This window comes from Takifugu flavidus, chromosome 17 (assembly GCF_003711565.1).
Source record: "Takifugu flavidus isolate HTHZ2018 chromosome 17, ASM371156v2, whole genome shotgun sequence".
NCBI classification, from domain to species: Eukaryota; Metazoa; Chordata; class Actinopteri; order Tetraodontiformes; family Tetraodontidae; genus Takifugu; species Takifugu flavidus.
The window spans coordinates 5,716,842-5,728,292 of record NC_079536.1 but is presented as its reverse complement, the minus strand read 5'-3'; the positions used below and the strand labels follow the sequence as shown (position 1 = coordinate 5,728,292).

Below are 11,451 nucleotides of genomic sequence, written 5' to 3'. Positions count from 1 at the left end.
TTCCTTTACATTACCCTTGGTTTATAAACTGTAATGTTAATAGATTTTGCAAAAGATAATTTGTTATTTGTGGATCTAATACCACATAAAACAAACACTAATACATGTTCTACAGGTTATAAACCAAAATGTTTCTCAAAGTTACAGGAAAAAGAAGGCAGATATTTTACTTTCACCTGCCCTTAATGAGCAACTTTGACACCTATAACTGATCCATCCATTTAGACTGCAGCACTTGAATTTATTGCATTTAGAAAACAGGCTGTACAAAGACACGGGGAATGGTTGTTTCATCAAAATATTTCATTGGCTTTTGTTTTTTTAAAAACTCTGTACAATTAATCTCACTACAGAAGCACACTGGTAACTGTTTCACAGCTGAGACGATGCACTGCTAAAACCACGAGGGAACCGCGTGCATCAACCAAGGTCACAGTGATCTGGATGAGTGATCAGGTCGCAGTCTTGACTCAGCACCGGCTCACGGTTTCAACACCAAGTGAAACTTCATTTTACTTTGGGAGGCGTGTAGTGGATTCTGCATCTTTCGGTGAAAATCTGAGAGGAAAGCAGAGATAGGCAGCACATCGAATGGCTGGCTGATTATTCATCAGGGGATAATCAGTGTTTTACTGAGAATAGTCAACAGACCTTCAGACTTCTGTCATTGACAACTTCTTCAACATTCAGCTCTGATTGCATAAGTTTTAACTGAAGACAAAAAGGAGAAAAGAGCTTTACACATTATCAGTGTGAGAAGAATTATTGTTGTTATCGTTTAAATGCTATGATGAGTAGATTTAGAGTGTTTAAGGGATGTTTAAGAAAAGGAATGTGTGAATGTTTAAACTAAGTGCTGGAGCTGTTTACATAACTAGCACTTAGAGGTACCCTGTTCGATAAGACAAGGAGGTCGTAAAGATGGGAAAAGTAGATAGGAAACAAGGAATCGTGAGGTCCTGATTGACATAAATCTTGTATGCACCAAATAAAAGAGGTGAGCAAGCAGCAGACGAGCAGAGTGGACAGAGGAAGCTTGAACTGCTGCTCAGCTCTCCCTTGCAAGGACTCCAGTTGTTTGCGTGGTTTGTCTGAGTCTTAACATAAGAGTAAAGAACAGCGCGGATGACAAACGTCACCCTCACATTAGGTACAGATGTTCCTATGCATTGGAAAAATACATGTACTAAAGAAGAGGAACCGGAGTTTGAAACTTACTTTGGTCTGCTCCTTTCGCAGCTGTTTGATGAGTGCCAGGTTTTCACCGTCTTTTGCTCTCTCTTCACGCAAGCGCCCCACCACCTCAGAGGTCTGGCCTATACAGGACTTGATAGCTTTATCTCTGCTCAGATGGGCTTCCATTAACTGTCAAAAGGTAAATGATTATCATCACTGGAGTCAAACTGCTGGTACCAGGAGCTGGTACCAAACACAGGAATGTTGCAAACGTTTTGGCTATTACACCCACAGATTCATAGAGTTGCTTGCAGGTTTGCGTAGCATCCACTTTGCCTGAGAAGGAGACTGTGGGCACGGTGGTGTTCAGGGCGTGGACTATGCGGTCATCTATGGTGCGCATAACCTTCAACACCTCCTGAGAGACACACAGGGATGCACGAATAACCAATAGTTTATGCTGAATAACACTATCACAGTCATTCAAAACCACATTTCTGGTTATGGGATGGAAATATGAATCTAAGTAGGCGTCGCAGCTGTGGATTTTAGGTGTCATCCACATAGCAACATACAACAGTGCCTTGTTTTCTATAAACCACCCAGAATAAAGACACTACAAAATATTAAGACATGGCTACTGACCATGCCAGCAAGAATACATTAATTACCAATAAACAAAACATTTTATTCTTTGAATTCTTCTCAAACTTCTTTGTATTTTAATTAATTGATAATGCTAAAACAAAAAAAAGACTAAATAGCAAATGCAATATGAATGAAATGATGGCTAAAAACTTTATTGTTGTGGCTCGTGAAAAAAAAAAAAGTTTCTCTCCACTTTTGAGCCGTCACAACAAACCTTTAGGCAAATCTATTGGGTCTCATTCTGTCGGAATGTATCGAGTTATCAACAGATGAACAAGTATGCTTGTCTGACAGTTTAAGCAGTCAGTAATTTTGAAACAAGGCTGCCCCTAATTTGCTCTGCTCATCCCATGAGGGTCCTTGAACCGAATACAATCACCTAATGAACAGCAGGGTCATTCATTCGCTGGTGTAGAATCAATCTAAAGATCCTAGCATCTGAAACTTTAATAAGTCGCGAATCATTCCACTGTCATTCTACTAGTGGCCATCCATCATCGATTGAATCCGCCCAAAAGAACAAAAATTACCTGGAACATAGCGAAGTCCTCACAGTTTAATGTTCCACCGGGCGCCGCCATAGTGTCTGCTGGGTCCTTTCAGGAGAAACAGAAATGTTACTATTCAAGAAAGTGCCTGCATGGAAATGCGCCCCGTCTTTATATTTTTTTCTGGACACATTTTCACATTAATTGCATTTTTAATGTGCGTTGTCTCTAGAAAAGGCAGTTACTACACATAAATTAACGTAGCATACCAAGAAAATGAGAGGTTACATAACGTGATTAAGCGTGCAGTGGCATCCACTTTTCGCTTTACCGAGCTAATCTATATATACATTTTTACCTGCTCAAAAACACAGGCAGTCACCATTTTGACGCTGAAACACCAAAACCGGAATTGATTTATACTACAGATCTATTCGCAACACGTTCCATTAGTATTATTTTTAACCAGGCGCATGGCAGTGTTCCTCTGAAAACAGGGTCCTGTTTAGCTCTGGGCGAAAACGCAGTTTTCTGACTTTGACCAGGCGAGAGCCCTAAGATCTGCCTCTGTTGATGCGATCCTAGATACGTTTTAATCTCACAAAAAAGGATGAATTTCATCAGATCCATCTCCATCGGCAGATTTCTCGGTTTGTAGATCGATTTTTCCTCGATATTGTTTTGTGAAATTACCCTTGAAACGTTTTACTTGACATCATTTATCAACATATTCGCTGCTAATTTCGTTATAATTTGGCACAGGTGAATATTTCCTGTAATTGTTGCCGATCTTTTGTTGTCTGAGTTGAATGAATGAGAAATGCGTTACGCAAATAACTAGCCATCTTCACGGTCTAGTGTTACTTTCTGTATCGATAAGTTGGCGTGTCGAGTCAACTTATCAAGTTTTTCTCACAAAGTCTCACCTAAATGGAGGAAACGGATCATCTGTTTTCCTTTATTATGCTGGTACAACCGTTACACGAGTTCTGAGCAGAGTCCTGAAATATTTGGCCATAACTCTTTTTTTAGTGCGTTCTCTATTCTTTGACAAGATAAACTACTATATTACTATCATTTTAATGACTACACTTGTTTCTGCTTGGATGAAAATCATGACTAATGTTGTTTCTGCCCTGACAGGTCAGAGGAACAGAGAAGTTGCCAAAACATGGAGTTACAGAAGGATGTGCAATAAACCACAGGAGCCCAAAGTAGAATCTCCTCCATCTACAGTATCAGAACACCGTGCGTTGGTTTTTGTATACAGGCATTATATCTTCTTAAATCAAGGATGCAAAGCAATCTGTTCTTTTCCTTCTTGCTCTTATTGTACAGCACCCCGTGCCTCTTTTAAAGTCCCAGGCTACAGACCCTCAGAGATGGACAGAAAGATTCTGCTATGGTCTGGTCGATATAAGACGGCAGACCAGATACCAGAGTTTGTCTCGTAAGTAGCCTCATCCTGTTTATTCCAGCACCCCACCTCTGATTAGCTCTCTTTGTTATTTAGTTAAGACACATCAGAAGAGCAGATCACAGGAACTATGATGCTGCTGCAGTAGGCTGGTGTGTTAGATGGCAACTGTTCAGACACAAAGTCTGTTTATGGTCTAAGATCAGGCATGATCTGCTGCTTGGATAATTACTGTGGACTTTAGGGACCAAGAGAAATGTGTAAATTAAGGATGTGCAGGGACAGAGAATAAACTAACCCTCTTGTTAAGGTGGGTAACATGTTGGACTCCTTTTCCACAGGTTTGAGATGATTGATGCTGCTAGAAACAGAATCAGAGTGAAAGCCTGCTATGTGATGATGGCTGCCACAATAGGCGCCTGCCTGGTGATGATAATACTGGGAAAACAGGTGAGTGACAAAGGATGGTCACAGTACTGTCCTCCGCTGTGTTTTCACAAGGAAATAATTTTCAAAACGGTGAAAAATTGTCTTGCTCCGATCTAATCCGGAATTAATTTTTGCCACAGGCTGTAAGCAGGAATGAGTCTTTGACGGGTCAGAACATGGAGAAGAAAGCAAAATGGAGGGAGGAATACCGGAGAGAGCAGGAAGCAGCCATGGCTGAGAAGGCACAGTGATGAACAGCCACAGCAAAACCTCCAGTCCCCCCCCTTCAAATAAAGAGTCTCCATCCATCTGTCAGCAAATATGACAGAGCAGGATATAACAAATGTTGTCAATAATATATTATATCTTAATGACTGTTGATGCTCCAGCCTGGTACCTTCTTCAGTGAAGTGTCTGAGGAAGACTAAGTAGGTTTGGTTTCTTTCTGTAACTGCTACCTACCTGATCTGGTTGTAGACATCAAGTCTGAGGTGCAGAAATTTAAGGTAGGGAACAAATTAAGTAAATATTAGTTGTTTCTTAATACAAAAAAGTCTACTGTGTTCAATGAAAGTTTCATTTCTGCAAATGAATGTCAGTAATTTGCAGTTAACATTTCTACATCATTCACATGATTTACTATCTATTATGTAACTGATTCACTGAAACTTTGTTCCATGAAACAACTTTTATGCAAATGGAATAATGGAACAGCTGCACAAACTCTGGACACAGAACAGTAATTAACATGTAGCACTGGTCGTCTCTTGCAGAGCATGACAAAATTAAGCTATGTAAGGAGAACTTTTGATAACCAGAATTTCAGCTTAAATCTGCATTTTGAAATGTTTCAGAGGGATTTCCACACAATAAACATTATGGCACCATCAGCAACGTGGCAGATGCTCAGCCTAACTCAAAACATAGAGAAAGAAAACAACACACTTGGCTGATGTGTCCCAAAAGGTACGCTCACATTGAACAATACAAACTTAAAGTAATATTTTAGAGTGTTGGCTGCCAATTCTCCAGAAATTGCTAATTCATCACAAAGTTCTTTGACGAGGCAGCATGATCGACTGATTGTTATTAGTGTGCTAAAGGTTTCAGTTCACAAACTGCTTGAATCCCTTTGTGCGAAGGGTAAACAATGCGGACCATTGTAATCCTTATCATACCAGGAGGGGACCAAGATTCAGACAATCATTTTACTCCTTGCTACCTGAGGAGGGCAGAGCTGTGTCATCTAATTAAATAATTAATGTAAAAATTATGGTATAGTCTCAAAGAGCAGACATCTGTCCTGAACTAAAGTGCTGTAAATGAAATGAAATAATCAAATTTCCCACTTGTCTGCTGCTAGACAGATTCCAGAGTCAAAGTCTTATTTTGTGATGTCAGAGTCTGTCCAATGGTCTCAGTGCGAGGGAAGACTCCAATTCCCATGACTCCATGGGGTTATTCATGCCACACTAGAGGCAATAGGCAGTCTGAACTCTTCAAGATGGAGCATGTGCAGATGGGGAATTCCATACTTTTGATGACATGAGACACAGGAGGGAACCTAAACAGCCTTGTTTGTCACCAACAAGACTGTTCCCTCAGCAACAGTCAAGTTCCTCTTTTGTCCATCTGTGGTCATGTATCCATCAGCCGAAAAAGGGAAGTCTTGAAACCATCCTCCAGATTTCTACCAAGAGCCTTTTGGATTACTTATTGTTTGGGGACTGGCCACAAAAACCCACTGTGGGAATTTCAGTCAGAGGCCACAATCGAACATGTGGTCAATGTCTCTTAGTCAGTCCAGTGTTTAGGTTTGATCATTCTTCTTTTGTGTGTGTGTGTGTGTGCGGTGGGGCTACAAACCCATGTCAGTGGTTGTCTTGCGAGTCATTGATACTTCAACAGAACAAGTCCTGGAAATGCCACTGATTGGCCACAGAATTGCTTTTCCTACAGGGATGCGCTGCTAATTCAGGGATGAGCTGAAAAAGGATTCCAAACTCTAATAAAAGGGGGTGTCACAAGGATAATCTGCCTTTGGGAGATGCTGGGGCCCAGAAAAATTAGATGGGGTCCAGACACAAGACAGAATAAGAGAAACCTTCACAAACTGGCTGACAAGACTTCAGGACTTGACCCATGTTGGACACGTGTGCTCCTGTGATGTTAAATTTTCCATAATCGTATGATTATGTCGATCTCTCCGACGATGACCAGGAAAAAGAAGGTAGCCGAGGGTTTCTGAACCCTTAATCATGGCAGTGGGCAGAATGGCATAAATGAGCAGAGGTGAGGGAAAAAATGTTGAGCACAGGAGGCATTATAGTTGGAAGCCTTCCATCGGAGCCTCGCACTGCTGGAAGAGGAACTGCTGCTGCTGCAGATCGACGGCGGGTGCCAGAGAGGGGTCCTCGTCCTCACTGTTGAAATAACGCTCAACAAGGTCGAAGGCTTTCTGGAAGATTTCTTGGTTCTCGTGGCCCTGCAGAAACTCCAGCTTGTCCAAACCTAACAGAGCAATTAAGTATGTGATTATACGACTCCGGATGAGGCAAAGTTTCTCATTAAGGACGTGTCCCCTCACCATAGGCTTCTTCAATGAGTGCACAGTAAGGGTTAATGCCTGCTCCCCTCTTGGCCTCCAGTTCTCCCAGTCGCAGGATATTTTCCAGGCCATTGAGAGCCACCTGAACTATTTTGGAGTCCATGAGTGTGAGCAGGTCACACAGAGGTTTTATACAGCCAAGGTCCACAAGGTGCCTGAAGGGGGGGTAGAGAGAACACAGAAACCAACTTTATTTACAAATCTATAGGACAAACACACTTTTAACGTCCAAACTTAATAGTTAGGGACATATTTACATAAATAAACATCCGATTTGGCTACTGTTTTTTTAGTGGGGAGGATCTCACCTAATCTGTTCTGCAGAACCCCCTGAGGTGGCATTGGTGATGGCCCAGGCTGCTTCCTTCCTTGTGCGAAACTCTGCAACTTGTAGGATTGTGATGAGAGGCGGCAGGAGACCTGCATCTATTACCATCTAAAAACAGGGATAGTTTGATTATCCTTGTACCCATGAGCAGATCACATCTCACTTTGATTAAAAAACATGTTTCCTGTCTGGTCACAAACGAGGTTTTGTCTACATTTCTGTGCCGTGTAAAGAGACCAGAAAACGCACCTGTATCTGTGCTCGATTTCCTGCAGTGATGTTGGAGATTGTCCAGCAGGCTTCCTTCTTGATAGACTCCTTGGGACTACTAAGGAGCTGGAGTAGAGACTGCAGTGCTGAACAGTTTAAAATGACCTAGACACACACACGCACACACACGTTTTAGTATTAGATCTCTGTCTGGGGAGGCAGACGTGCACAGGTACAAGCAGAAAATTACCTGTGTCTGTAGATCATCTCCAGTGACAATATTCCCAACTGCCCGGAGAGCAGGGGACACCACTTTATAATCAGAGTGCCTGGAACCAAACACACAATAATATACCGACTTTCAGTGCCTTCAGAGTACTTTACGACCTTTACAAAAGTCTTACAAAAGCCAGGGTGGGGTGTTATGAAAAATGTGATATAAGGTTGTAACAAAGTCTCAGTTGTAAACTATTGATTGGAGACAACTGACATATTGATGGCAATAAAGAGCACTTATCAAAAGGTCAGTGCAATGTAATCTAGCACAGAGTTGGTTTGATTTTTTTAACAGTATTGAGTGACACAGTCACTCTGTACCTTATAAAAGAGATAATAGAAAAGTACCTCAGAAAATAAAATATGAAGCTTGCTAGTAAATAAGTTGAAATGTAATTTAAGTTACCAATGAAAGAGGTTCATTTAGACAGTATACAGACAAAGAGACATTATGATGCCATGAAAATGTAGTTTGATTCTTACATCAGCAACTCCACCAGCCTGCGACAGACTCCAGAATCAATGACAGCCTGGATTTTATCATTTGGGCCGTCTGATAGGTAGGACAACGCCCAGCACGCGTCGGCCAGAATGTCTGTGTCGTTGACAAACAGCAGCCAGGACAGCACGCTGAGGCACGGGGACACCTGTGGGGGGAGAGAAGGAGAGAAGTAAGAGACACAGGAGCAGGGAACCTTGTGCATTAACCATGATGACCTTAAACACAGATTGGGCACAGAACGTAATATATTGTGTGTTTGACGACTGTAGAATGTGCCTGTGCTACAGTGCTATATTTATCTTTGAAAATAACCTTTGTGAAATCCGGAGGAGGATTCTTTCCTCTGCACAGGTTTGAAAGCGCCCACACTGCATTTCTCATCATTGTTAGACGGTTCTGTTTGGCCAACAGCCTGCAAAAGAAGTTTCAGAGCTATGTATTTGAGGATAAAGGATCAAATCTTTCAATTTTTATAGAAAACTACTTACTGCACCAAGGAAGGAAGTATGTTGCAGTCTATGACAAAGTCTCTGCATTCTGTGCTATCTCCTGCAATGTTTCCTAAGGCCCACACTGCCTGTGGGAACAAAGCCAAATCAAAAAATAATTCTCTGAGTTTTGTTTTATAAATGTTTTTGAGGTGGGTGATCAACGAAAGAATTAACTGAATTATGAAGCCTCTCTACCTGTTCCTGAACGTCTTCAAAATCGGAGCTTAGCATCTCAATGAAAATGGGCACAGCACCAGCCTGGATCACCACCCGGGTCTGATGGGATGTGCCTGATGCAATGTTAGTTAACACCCACGCAGCCTCAAACTGAAAGACAACCCCCCCACCGTATGAGTCATTGGATGGCAACTAAGAAGACAATGTGCAGTACAAATGTACAAAATAAAGGTTAAAATGAATCATGCTGTCTTTCAGATTAGTCAAATCTTGGACAGCTGCGATTACAGAGAGACAAATAATAAACATCTACCTGCAAAGTGCAGTTTTCTTTCCTCTTTAAGAACTCAACAAAGCGCTCGACCACTCCAGCAGTGGCGATGACTTCATCAATGGGTGGATTGGGCTCTGTGGGAGGCACAGAGAAAGTAAATATGAGACAAGTTTTCTTGTATTGAAAACTTCTGGATCATACAGAAGATCAAATATATATTTGTGTTCAAAGCAATACATTTATTTCATATCAGAACTCAAATTTTCAGGAGGTGAGTAACCAAAAGCTACAGTTTAAAGTAAGATGCAATCTGTTATTGTTATGAAAGCAACTGTACCCTTAGATAGCAGTTTTCTAAAACGCTGAGTTCCTATTAGTTGCTGCTCTGGAGAACTGGAGAAGATCATTTGAGTCATATCTTCAGTGATCACGTTACCCTTCACACAAAAAGAAAGGGAGAGCAGTCAAAAACAAATGATTGTCATGTGATTTTTAGCTGTAAAAGAAGAGGGACATAAATGTTTTAGCGATTTGTTCTCCTCTCACCATGAGTGGGTCCATGTTGTTTGCCTGGGACTCCAGGTAGCCACTATCAGCCATCCCATCATCCTCTGGGATACTGTCATCCTCCACTGTTGCAACATTCCTCCTCTTGAAAAGCTGCAGGATCAAAAAGCAACTAAGATCAAAGCACTGATACATTACAAATGCACCCTGAAGCTCACGGTCAACAGATGTGTAAAGTACTTTTTCAGACTGTTCTTACCTGTTCATCCTTTTTCTGTTTGCGAAGCTGTAACCCTTCCTCTTCTCTTCTCCTTCTCATTTCTTCTGTGTTCAGAGACTTGTTTTTGTAGCTCTTGAGCCGTGCATTGTCCTTAGCCTGACTCATCGTGTAGTCTGTGTAAAAGCACACATTGCATATGCAGAATAATTATTGCAACGTTCCTTCACATTGAGCATCGTTATGCTCAATTGCTCTTGCTTGTGGACTTCATTTGACTCAAGCATTTCCATAAATATACGTTATACAACCAGCCAGTATTTCAGCAATGATCTTTTTTCCACCAGAGACTAGAGAGATGTCAGACACCATTCCCTTAGTCAAGTCTAAGCACATGCTTGACAATCGACAAATGCATTAACTGTACGAAATTTACATTAGATGTTATATTAGCCATTTCAAAACAGGACGATTCCCCCCAACAATTTGTTAAAGAAACGGGGGCATCTAAGGATAGCAGCTAGCTGGTTAGCTTCCTGTCTTATAATACCTACGTAATTAACTGAAAGCCTTGAAGAGAAAAACATATATTATAAAATACTGTCTTGTGTCTATTAAAAACAACAAATTTCAAATTAATAATAGAACGGAGCAGGTCTCTTTTTAAAAAAAATCTAAACTTAATCTTAGGACGCAAGCTAAGCCAACATGCTAGTAGTCGTTAACACAATATAATGCTAGCGCAGGCTAATGGTGGCGACGGTTGGTCGAATTAGCCCGCTATCGGTAGCTCTGCATTTTAATCCTAAAGAAAGCCCAATCGGTTAGACATACGGCTAAAATAAAGAAATACACAAATATGTGAATAAACAGATCAAACTTATTTTGACTCGAAGATAAGCGTGATACATAAGAACTGACCTGTAAAATGGGGGTCTTAATCCCTTTTCTAGGCCACTGGTCTGACACCCGTCGCCGGTAGGCTACTGCGCATGCGCGGTGGTAGCACGCCCCCTTCAGGACAAAACTTCCGCCGCAGTTGTGACAGCCCGTCACAATTAAAGAAACTTATCAACTGCTTTGCATTTCGCGTAAAATCAAGATAACGAGTGCCTTACATTTAAAAAAAAAAAAAAAAAAGCCGCTGTGCACGAGGACAGAAGGTTTTGTGACTTAGCAGGTGTCGGTTCGGTACAGAAGCTCCGACGGCGGCACTGATCAAGAAAGACGCAGCTGGACAGACGGGCGCCAAAATCCACGTCAGATGTCAGACGCGCACATTAATCAATCAAGACTTCCTCTGGCTTATTTAATTAGCAGTTTTTTTATCTTATATTCTTCATAAGTATGAGCGTGCCGATGACATCTGTGCATACATTTAGTCAAATCTGCTTATTTTCTCCCCATTGCAATGCAAAAAGAAAGTCATACTATCAGAAATAAACCAAGGTAGTTTTCTCTGTCAACTGGACTGTTTCTTCTCTTTGAAGACGTTTCGCCTCACTGGGAACAGAGCTTGAAAATATAGCCCCTGTGGACCACTGGCATGTTAATGATCTGAGTGGTCACCTGAGGGTCGTTGGTAAGGTCGTTCACCTAGTTTCAATTGAGGTGTCTCCCCTTTGTCTGCTGGCTCACTTGGTGGTGCATTAACTTTGAATTATAGCTCTCGCCATGGTCTCTCCGTCCATCCCTCCATCATC

At 41.5% G+C, this 11,451-nt stretch overlaps 3 protein-coding genes across 3 annotated transcripts; 1 reads left to right on the top strand and 2 right to left on the bottom strand.

Annotated features, from left to right (window-relative positions):
* Window positions 1-220: 220 nt before the first annotated feature.
* mix23 (mitochondrial matrix import factor 23) lies at window positions 221-2,712 on the bottom strand. The gene is made up of 6 exons (XM_057012421.1): window positions 2,671-2,712; window positions 2,355-2,420; window positions 1,469-1,594; window positions 1,219-1,365; window positions 652-711; window positions 221-558 (listed from the first exon to the last, which is right to left on the bottom strand). The coding sequence occupies exons 1-6, from the start codon at window positions 2,695-2,697 to the stop codon at window positions 508-510; spliced, it is 477 nt and encodes a 158-aa protein (XP_056868401.1). The 5' UTR covers window positions 2,698-2,712; the 3' UTR covers window positions 221-507.
* A 57-nt stretch (window positions 2,713-2,769) lies between these two features.
* On the top strand, window positions 2,770-4,711 carry fam162a (family with sequence similarity 162 member A). The gene is made up of 5 exons (XM_057012420.1): window positions 2,770-2,962; window positions 3,456-3,560; window positions 3,651-3,762; window positions 4,071-4,179; window positions 4,299-4,711. Exons 1-5 carry the CDS (start codon window positions 2,923-2,925, stop codon window positions 4,407-4,409), a joined length of 477 nt encoding a protein of 158 aa, XP_056868400.1. The 5' UTR covers window positions 2,770-2,922; the 3' UTR covers window positions 4,410-4,711.
* Window positions 4,712-4,827: 116 nt separating this feature from the next.
* kpna1 (karyopherin alpha 1 (importin alpha 5)) lies at window positions 4,828-10,900 on the bottom strand. The gene is made up of 14 exons (XM_057012416.1): window positions 10,670-10,900; window positions 9,791-9,924; window positions 9,571-9,684; window positions 9,362-9,461; window positions 9,064-9,158; window positions 8,769-8,900; window positions 8,571-8,659; window positions 8,395-8,494; window positions 8,064-8,227; window positions 7,555-7,633; window positions 7,344-7,469; window positions 7,075-7,202; window positions 6,746-6,921; window positions 4,828-6,669 (listed from the first exon to the last, which is right to left on the bottom strand). Exons 2-14 carry the CDS (start codon window positions 9,914-9,916, stop codon window positions 6,482-6,484), a joined length of 1,617 nt encoding a protein of 538 aa, XP_056868396.1. The 5' UTR covers window positions 9,917-9,924; window positions 10,670-10,900; the 3' UTR covers window positions 4,828-6,481.
* Window positions 10,901-11,451: the final 551 nt, after the last annotated feature.